This window comes from Corythoichthys intestinalis, chromosome 19 (genome assembly GCF_030265065.1).
Source record: "Corythoichthys intestinalis isolate RoL2023-P3 chromosome 19, ASM3026506v1, whole genome shotgun sequence".
Lineage (NCBI taxonomy): Eukaryota > Metazoa > Chordata > Actinopteri > Syngnathiformes > Syngnathidae > Corythoichthys > Corythoichthys intestinalis.
Genome location: NC_080413.1, coordinates 2002937 through 2013258, shown reverse-complemented (window position 1 = coordinate 2013258; position 10322 = coordinate 2002937). Strand labels below are relative to the sequence as shown.

General features: G+C 43.6%; 1 protein-coding gene across 7 annotated transcripts in view; it reads left to right on the top strand.

Moving 5' to 3' along the window:
- The first annotated feature begins 1250 nt into the window (after positions 1-1250).
- The window catches only part of LOC130907718 (unconventional myosin-VI-like), a 32252-nt gene continuing 23180 nt past the window's right edge, over positions 1251-10322 (top strand). For 4 of the 7 annotated variants that reach the window (XM_057823121.1, XM_057823120.1, XM_057823119.1 and 1 more), the window contains exons 1-14: positions 1252-1450; positions 5353-5476; positions 7612-7681; positions 7741-7814; positions 7892-8021; positions 8081-8186; positions 8250-8305; positions 8383-8480; positions 8555-8719; positions 8788-8868; positions 8962-9142; positions 9322-9466; positions 9534-9691; positions 9751-9842. In XM_057823121.1, coding sequence (XP_057679104.1) covers positions 5360-5476; positions 7612-7681; positions 7741-7814; positions 7892-8021; positions 8081-8186; positions 8250-8305; positions 8383-8480; positions 8555-8719; positions 8788-8868; positions 8962-9142; positions 9322-9466; positions 9534-9691; positions 9751-9842 — 1473 coding nt within the window. In that variant the 5' untranslated portion in view covers positions 1252-1450; positions 5353-5359. Of the gene's footprint in view, positions 1451-1712; positions 1861-4772; positions 4845-5352; positions 5477-7611; positions 7682-7740; positions 7815-7891; positions 8022-8080; positions 8187-8249; positions 8306-8382; positions 8481-8554; positions 8720-8787; positions 8869-8961; positions 9143-9321; positions 9467-9533; positions 9692-9750; positions 9843-10322 lie in introns of those variants that run through there. The other 3 variants (XM_057823115.1, XM_057823116.1, XM_057823117.1) reach the window with 3 other exon arrangements.

Genomic DNA, 10322 nt, shown 5'->3' with positions numbered 1-10322 from the left:
CGTAGGAGGACCTATAACTGTTATTACTGTAATTCAAATCCTGTATGAAGTTTAATAAATTTTGTCCAAAATATTTTACTGTGGTTCTTTTCTGGCTTCAATTAAGTTGACATAACTCATAATTAATGTGAACATGTGGGGTGGTGTGCTCTGTTATTTCAAACTGGACATTGTGCTGCCAGAATTTGTATCCAACTTCCTTAAATGGACAGATGAAGCCCGACCATCAATATATTTTACAAGTACTTCAGTCACTACTCCATCACCATTGTTATTATGAGCAAATTTTTTTTCTAGACAAACACATGGGAGAACACAAATTATTTCAGACCGTTTGCCACGTCTGCCAAAATTTGTACCCCCCTCTCCCTAAAATGAACAATTGAAGCTTGATCATCAAATTATTTCATAGGTACTTCTGTTACTACTGTCATTGTTATTTGAACAAGTTTCTTTTATCATAGTATCCCAACCATCTTTTTCTAATGATTTCAGACTGTTACCACCTCTGCCAAAATTTGAACACCCCCCCCCCCCCCCCCTCTAAAATGAACAATTGAAGCTTGATCCTCAATTTATTTCACAGGCACTTCTGTTACTATTGTCATTGTTATTTGAACAAGTTTCTTTTATCATAGTATCCCTCATCTCTTTTTCTAATGATTTCAGACTGTTTACCACCTCTGCCAAAAATTGTACCCCCCCAAATGAACAATTGAAGTTTGATCATCAAATAATTTATTTTACAGGTATTCCTTCTAATTCTATATCCCCATTGTTATTTTGAACGTTTCTTTTATCATAGAAAAAGATAGGGGGGGATAAAAAATATTTCAGACTGTTTACTGCCTCTGCCAAAATATGTACCCCCCTAAAATGAACAATTGTTGCTTGATCATCAATTTATTTTACAGGTACTTCAAGTACTGCTCTATCACCATTGTTATTTTGAACGAGTTTCTTTCATTATTTGTTATTTACATTTGTGGAGATACAGTAACATTTAGCTAGGGTGACTAATACAATTATAATGTACACATCATCTTGAATATAGTTTCTAAAAATAATAATAAAACATTGTAATATTTAAAAATAAAGTCCTGGAAGGGATGACAAATATTAAATCTGCTCAAGTCCTTCTAGAACATGGAACATGGCTTTCCAATGTAATGACATGCTAACAACTCGGAAGTCGGTTGGACGGACAACGCCTCCCAGAGGTAGAGAAGCGCAACGCAGGCTGTTCCCGGCCCGTGACGTCACGCGTCACTTTCCCAGGCTCGCTGCGGGACTCGGAGGCGACGAGGGCGGGCGGCCGCGCTGCGCACTTTGGCCGAGCAAAGACAAGGAAAGCAAAGGAAGGAGAGGACCTCCGGCGCTTCGCTCCGCTCCCGGTTCGGCACCAGGACGTTTCGGGTTCGACTCGACGCGGCCCGCCGGCCACCCGAAGGTAAACGAAGCGGCGAGCGACGTTGCTAGCATAACGACCGACCGCGGTCGACGACGAAGACAACGGTGGCGAGGCGAAGGGATGCGTACGAGGTGTCCCGGACCGATTCCTTCGTCTTCTGGGTCTCGTTCTAACACTGCTGCCATTATGGCTCACGTTCAATTGTCTCGCTCGTAACAAAGCCGACATTGTTCGAGTCGCTACATACCAAGAGCGCATTGAAAAGCACGCCCATGATTGACATTCGTGTTCAAAAGCTACCTGTCGATCGGGACAAACGTTCAGACGTCTACGAGTGCCGTGTGAATATCGGTGACGGCGTTCCATTGAAAGAGCGTCAACTCGCGGACGCCGAACCTCTCGGCTCAAACGCCCACTTTGTCTCCAGCCGGCCTCTTTTCGTTGGAAAGGTAGAACGAGTTTTCTTTCAGGGGTTAGGTTAAATTAGCCGTCATCGGGACACGGTTTGTAAACTTGTGATTTCATGGCAAACTCGGTCAAGTGCAAACTTTCTCCCCAACGTTTGCCAGTTAAGAAGTCATTAGCCTTTTTCTTCTCAGCTGTGCGTTGGCATCTCGCGTGATCTGCAGCCTACGAAAATCATTCAAATGAGGGATGTCCCCCACAGTATGTGCTAGGGGTGCGAGAAAAGATCGAAATTGTGATACTTAGCATCCTAAAAGGTTATAGATATGCTCATGCTATGTTCGAAAGAACGTTCTTTGGAAACCAGAGCATTCGCAGTAACTTTCCAATTTTCTGGGCATTTACAGGTGACTGGTCACTTCCTTATGAATTTGAGTTACAGAACAGGTCACGTACTTTAATTTTGGGGCGTTTTCGGGTCACTTCCTTTTGAGTTTCGGTTCCTTTCTATAATTTGGGGGCACTTTCAGGTCACTTTCTGTTGATTTTTGGGCATTTCTTTTCATTTTGAGTCTTATCAGGTCACTTCCTGTTAATTTTCGGTCACTTCATTTAATTTTGGGGCATTTTCAGGTCACTTCTTATTGAGTTCCGGTTCCTTCCTTCAATTTGGTGGCACTTTCAGGGTCAGTTCTGGTTGATTTTTAGTTCCTTCCTTTAAATAGGAGCATAGACTTCATAATATAGTGACAGGACATGGGGCGCGAGGCTGATAAATAGGGGGTCTGCATTGCTGGCGATGCCGTCAAAGCTGACCGAGTAGACACTCAGGCAAAGAGCTTTTTTTTTCGGTGAAAATTCTTATGAATAAATGCTTAAATCTCAGAATTCTTTATAGATATGGACGGAAAACAATCTTGATTATTGGTTAAAAGCAAAAAAAACAGTGCAGTTAGCATTTATTTTAGGTAAATATGTTGAAGCACAATGCTAGTCTGTTAGTGAATGTAGCTAGCGGCCGCCTGATGTTAACAGAGCTTTTCCGGTGAAAATTATTGTGAATAAATGTTTAAATCCACAATTTCTTTATCGATATGGATGTAAAACAGTCTCGATTCTTGGTTAAAAGCAAAAAAACGGTGTAGTTAGCATTTATTTTACGTAAATACGCCAAAGTACAATGCTAGTTTGTTAGTAAATGTAGCTAGCGGCCACCTGATGTAAACAGAGCTTTTCTGGTGAAAATTCATGTGAATAAATGCTTAAATCCATGAATTCTTTATAGATATGGATGTAAAACAGTCTCGATTCTTGGTTAAAAGCAACAACACCAACAAAAACGGGGGAGTTAGCATTTATTTTACGTAAATATGTTGAAGTACAATGCCAGTCTGTTAGTGAATGTAGCTAGCGGCCGCCTGATGTAAACAGAGCATTTCCGGTGAAAATTCTTGTGAATAAATGCTTAAATCCAAGAATTCTTTATAGATATGGACATAAAACAGTCTTGGTTCTTGGTTAAAAGTAAAAAAGCCGGGCAGTTAGCATATATTTTACGTAAATATGTCGAAATACAATGCTAGCCGGTTAGTGAATGTAGCTCGCGGCCGCTTGATGAAAACAGAGCTTTTCCGGTGAAAGTTTTTGTGAATAAATGCTTAAATCCAGGAATTCTATATATATATATGTGGACATAAAGCTTTCTCGATTCTTGGTTAAAAGCAGCACAAAAAAAAAAAAAAAAAAACCTGCAGTTAGCATTTATTTTACGTAAATATTGCGAACTATGATCCCAATGCTGTAGCAGCTAATTTCTCCCATTGTTTTTTTTCACGTTTCAAAATGCATGCATGGTACAAAAGATATAATAAATACCTTGAAATTCTCTCAATCCTGAGACAATCCTTCCTGTTTGTATGCAGTACAGCTTTTGTACTTTTTCAACAGAAATCCGGCATTAGATCGATGCGTGCGTGTGTTTGTGAATAGCTCTTGATGTGGGCGGCCCCCTACTTGAATGTGAGGCGCAGTGCATTACTGATCTGACCCGTCAATACCAATACGAAGTCTATGTTCGGGGGCATTTTCAGGTCCCTTTCTGTTGATTTTCAGTCACTTGTTTTTATTTTGTTGTTGATTTTGTTGACAGGAAGTGACCTGTAAAATGCCCCAAAAGCAACAGGAAATGACCTGTAAAATGCTCAAAAATCAGCAGGGAGTGGCTGAAAATCAACAGATGATGACCTGAAATGGCCCAAAGTGACCTCGTTGCCTGGTATTGGCTGCTACTGACGGCCATAGAAGTGGGAGGGGCTCATTTGCTGCCACCCTCCCAGTTCAAACGGATTGGACGTCTACTAGACTTTTACTAAACTTACAACAGAAGGATGAAGATAGCTTGTTTTTCTCTTTATAAGTTATTTTATAGAATGATTTCCTCACCAATGTATCGACAACCGTCATAGCGTGAGATCATCGTTATCATGAGCCTTGTACCGCGTATCGTATTGTGAGGTATCGAGAGGTTCCCATCCCTAGTATGTGCATGCGAGTCCGAGTCACTGGATTTTCAGGACACCAAGTGCCGATTCGATACCTCAGAAATTAAGGTTGGGGGGGTGCACATCCAAATGGATTGGCGGACTATAGCAGCCACAATCCCGATGGGGACATCCTGACTAAATATGGCACAGGTAAGGTACGAAGGACTAAGAATACACGCGCATGACATCAAAAATTCTAGGCCAGGGGGGTTAAACTGTTCCTCAAAGTGCCCCAGTGGGTGCTGGATTTCATCCCAACTAAACGAGATGAATACATTTTCACCAATTACAAGTGTAATCAGTTAATTGCAGTCAGGTGCTGCTAGCTTTAGCAGAAACCTCATTGGTTGAACTGTCTGTGCTGGATCCATTGGAACAAAGACCAGGACCATTTTTGTCAAAGTCAAAGTAATAAATTTGACTTCCTAAGTTGATGAACCGACGAACTGAGATGTCACACGACCGACCGCGTCAGAAGGACCAAGGTGCGACGCCCTCTAGCTCGGCAGATAATTGACGTTTACGACAGACGCGCTCCGGGGTCTGTCAATGTTCAACGCGCTTTACGGCACGCCGACGGCGGGCATCACACTTTGGAGACGGAAGAGGAAACGAGCCGATGTGCGGTCACGCGGCCCGTAAAGATAAGAAACATGAGTTCGGGTCAAAGGTCGCAGAAACGACAAAATGGCTGACGTCACGTGTCTTTTGCAGTCAGGGCGTCTACGGAAATATATCACAACATTCTTGTAAACAAAAAAAAGATAGATGTTCAATTCATTCATTGACATTCAGGTGTTTTTGAAGGGGAGGGGCCAATGAACGGACGTTACTTTGCTCCTCCCACCCAAAATGAATTAGACATCTAGCACCATCAATGACAGCCAATGAGTTTTCTGGCATTCCGTGGTAACATCTTGTATGTTTTACTAGCAACCGAGTCGTTTATATTCACAGCGAAAGGATGCTGATGTTGTGGCGGTTTTCCGGCAGACTCGACATGGAGGACGGCAAACCCGTGTGGGCGCCGCACCCGGCCGACGGCTTCCAGCTGGGCACCATCGTGGACATCGGCGCCGACAGCCTCACCGTCCGGCCTCTCCAGCGGGACGCCAAGGTCAGAGTCGGGCTCCGTTCCCAATTTCGATCCCGACCGTCGCCCGTTGACTAGGACTGCAGCTATCGAATATTTTAATAGTCGATTTATTAATCGATGAACTAGTTAGTTTGAATAATCGAGTAATCGAATAAGGAACATAAAAAAATTTAAAAATTAATTGAGGATCCAGGTACAACAAAAGTGGCAAACTTGCATACCAAAAGTCCGCTAGCTTAAATGCTATAAAATGCTAACTTTTTTTTTTTATTATTAATAATGCTCTTAACAAATGGTTCAAACACATATTCTCTCAAAAAGGCTAAATATACTGTACCTATAAATTACAAATGCACAAAAAAAACATTAGCTTATATTGGTCTTTACAGGGAGCAACTGAATTTTGCCATGTGAAATGAGTTATGTCATATTCACTATTGCCACGAGTGGGCAGTGTATCCACCCAGATCAATAAAACTAAATGCAAAGACTTTCGAAACAAAACGTTACAACACCACTTTGGTAAACTTACATACCAAAAGTCCGCTAGCTTAAAGGCTATAAAATGCTAACTTTTTTTTTTTTTTATTAACAATGCTCTTAAATGGTTCAAACACACATTCCCAAAAAAAGGTTAAATATACCTATCAATTATGAATGCATTAAAAAAAAACATTAGCTCAAAAAAAAAAGTTAGCTCATGTTGGTCTTAACAAGGAGCAGCCGGATTCAGCCTTATGAAATGAGTTATGTCAGTGGTTGTTGCCACTAGAGGGCTGTGTATCCACCCAGATCAATAAAACTATGCAAATGCTTTCAAAACAAACTGTTACAACACCACTTTGGCTAACTTACATAGCATAAGTCTGCTAGCTTAAATACTATAAAATGCAAACTTTTTTTTTTTTTTTTTTACAATGGTCTTGGCAAATGGTTCAAACACATATTCCAACAAAAAAGATTAAATATACCTACAAAATTAAATTACGAATGCATTAAAAAAACATTAGCTCAAACAAAAACTTTGCTTAACAGGGAGCAGCTGGATTCAGCCATGAGAAAAGAGTTATGTCATATTCACTGTTGCCACTAGAGGGTTGTGTATCCACCCAAATCAATAAAACCAAATGCAAACACTTTCAAAGCAAACCGTTACAACCCCACTTTGGCTAACTTACATAGCAAAAGTCCGCGAGCTTAAATACTAAAAATTATTACCTTTTTTTTTTTTTTTTTTTTTTTTTTTTTTAGAATGCTCCTTAATGGTTCAAACACATATTCCCACACAAAAAAACGGCTAAATATACCTATAAAGTAAATTACGAATGCATTAAAAAACATTAGCTCAAACAAAAACTTAGCTTATGTTGGTCTTAAGTGGGAGTAGCTGGATTCAGCTGTTGCAACTAGAGGGCAGTGTATCCATCCAAATCATCAATAAAACTAAATGCAAACACTTTCAAAACAAACTATTACAACACCACTTTGGCTAACTTACATGGCAAAAGTTCGCTAACTTAAAAACTTTTTTTTTTTCTAACAGTGCTCTTAACAAATGGTTCAAAGACATTCCCACAAAAAGGCTAAATATACCTATAAATTAAATTACAAATGCATAAAAAAACATTAGCTTATCTTGGCCTTAACATGGAGCAGCTGGATTCAGCCATGTGAAATGAGTTATGTCATATTTACTGTTGTCACTTGAGGGCAGTGTATCCACCCAAATCAATAAAACTAAATGCAAACACTTTCAAAGCAAACCGTTACAACCCCACTTTGGCTAACTTACATAGCAAAAGTCCACTAGCTTAAATGCTAAATTTTTTTTTAGGATGCTCTTAAATGGTTCAAACACATATTCCCACAAAAAAACGTCTAAATATACCTATAAAGTAAATTACGAATACATTAAAAAAATGATTAGCTCAAACAAAAACTTAGCTTTTGTTGGTCTTAACAGGGACCAGCTGGATTCAGCCATGTGAAATGAGTTGTCATAGTCACTATTGCCACTTGAGGGCAGTGTATCGACCGAAAATCAATAAAACTAAACGCAAACACTGTCAAAACAAACCATGACAAAGCAAATTTGAATATTTTTTAAAAATCAAATTAATCGTTGCAGCACTACCGTTGACACTTTCCCTTTGCAGACGTTCGTGGCCGCCGTCAGTCAAGTGTTTCCCGCCGAGGACGACGTGGACAAACACGTGGAGGACAACTGTGAGTCTCCGTCCGCTCGCTGACAAACGCGGTCGCTAACGGTGCGTCCCTTTGTCCAGGTTCGCTGATGTACCTCAACGAAGCCACGCTGCTCAACAACGTACGCGTCAGATACAGCAAAGACAAAATCTACGTGAGTTATCGCTCGCACTCCTCGTCGCCTGCCACGAGGAGGGATTTCCTGACGCCGCTGGTTTGAAACTCTTTCAGACATTCGTGGCCAACATCCTCATCGCCGTCAACCCGTACTACGACATCCCTAAACTTTACTCGCCTCAGACCATCGAGCAATACCGCGGCCGCTCGCTGGGGACGCTCCCGCCGCACGTCTACGCTATCGGTGAGTGATGCGCTTTCGCCAAAGTCTCGCCGGTCGCTGACGTCGTTGTGCCCGCGCAGCCGACAAGGCTTACAGGGACATGAAGGTTCTGAAGATGAGTCAGTCCATCATCGTCTCTGGCGAATCCGGCGCCGGAAAGACGGAGAACACCAAGTTTGTGCTCAGGTGAGTCAGCGGGCAGCCGGCGAAAACCAGCATAGGCGTTGAGCATTCTCGTTCCGGCGCCAGGTACCTGACTTCGTCGTACGGGACGGGTCAGGACATCGACGAGAGGATCGTGGAAGGTACGCCGGTGCCGTCGTTCGTCTCTCGTTTCAGGTCCACGTCAATTTATCGCGCCGTTTACGTTTCTCATGAGCAGCTAACCCCTTATTGGAGGCCTTCGGAAACGCCAAGACCGTCCGCAACAACAACAGCAGTCGCTTTGGCAAGTTTGTGGAAATACACTTCAATGAAAAGGTATTCATGTTACCATTTACGCTGAACATTCGTAGATAGTAGAGGGCTGACTTAGCTGGCGCGTACGTCTTCAGAACGCGGTGGTGGGGGGCTTCGTGTCGCACTACCTCCTGGAGAAGTCTCGCATCTGCCGTCAGAGCCGCGAGGAGAGGAACTACCACATTTTCTACCGTCTCTGCGCCGGCGCACCCGACGACATCCGACTCAAGTTCCACCTCGGCTCTCCGGACACGTTCCGGGTAGGCGCTGACGTGACGTGACGTGTACCGGGCCGCGTCCTAAGCGTGCGGGCGTGTTTGTGTTTCAGTACCTGAACAGAGGATGCACTCGCTTCTTTGCGTCTAAGGAGACGGACAAGCAGATCTTGGAAAACCGCAAGAGCTCAGAGGTAGCGTCTCGTCTATTTGTCGTTGTTGCGCCGGTCTTTGCGAATCATGAGTCCAAATTGCTCCACTGACCCGTTTGCGTTGCGCTCTGGCAGCACGTGAAGGCGGGCCCGCTGAAGGACCCGCTGCTAGACGACCACGCCGACTTCCAGCGCATGCTGGTGGCCATGAAGAAGATCGGCCTGGACGACACGGAGAAGCTGGACTTGTTCCGCGTGGTCGCCGGCGTCATGCACCTGGGCAACGTGGACTTCGAGGAGGCGGGAAGCACCTCAGGTGAGCGCTAGTCCTCATCGGCTAGCCCGCTGGCGCACCTAGCATTGGCGGTACATCCCGTTGGAGCTAAGGCCCGCGTCGATGACTAAGTGCTGCTACTGAACCCGAAATGAAGTAGCCCGGTGCTAGCGGATTGGTGGTTTTGTTTTTTGGTCCTCTGAAATTGTGGTGGCTCTCAGGCGGCTGCAGCATCAAGAAGCAGTCCAGTCAAACCCTGCAAAACTGTGCCGAGCTTTTGGGTCTGGACCAGCTAGACCTGCAAGGAAGCCTCACATCCAGGGTCATGCTCACCACAGCGGGGGGGACCAAAGGAACAATTATCAAGTAGGTTGCCTCCACCCCATGGATGGGGGTGGTCATCGACAGACACTTATCATCTGCGCCTGTCAAGGGTTCCTCTGAAAGTGGAGCAGGCCAACAACGCTCGTGACGCATTGGCTAAGGCCGTTTACAGCCGTCTCTTCGACCACGTGGTCACCAGAGTCAACCAGTGCTTCCCTTTCCAGTCGTCCGCTAACTTCATCGGCGTCCTGGACATCGCCGGCTTCGGTACGCCGAACGACATCTGTGCTACCGTCCCGCCGTTGACCGCTTCCTGTTCCCCACAGAATACTTTGAACACAACAGCTTCGAGCAGTTCTGCATCAACTACTGCAATGAGAAGCTGCAGCAGTTCTTCAACGAGCGCATCCTCAAAGAGGTCAGACTTTTGTCGTTATCGTCATTTTCTGTTTGAAAGGTCAAATTTACCTCTGGCGTGTTGGAATTTAACCTTTAGCCAGATTGCCGGAATCACGCCAACCGAGCTGCGCTTGCGCAATATAACCCTTTCTTGCAAATGTATTACATTTGATACCCTTAGAATTTCACGATTTTGAGACCAATTCAGAATTTTGAAATATCTTTCCTCAAAAAAAAAAAAAAAAAAAAATGGATGCAAGTCAGCTCATGCATCTGCAGGATCCATGAAAAATAGAAACCGGATTTAGCAAGGGTTATAGATATCACAGCGGTTATTACTAGGGCTGTCAAAATTATCGCGTCAACGGGCGTTAATTTTTTAATTAATCACGTTAAAATATTTGACGCAATTAACGCACATGCCCCGCTCAAACAGATTAAAATGACAGCAGTGTAATGTCCGCTTGTTACTTGTTTTTTGGTGTTTGGCGCCCTCTGC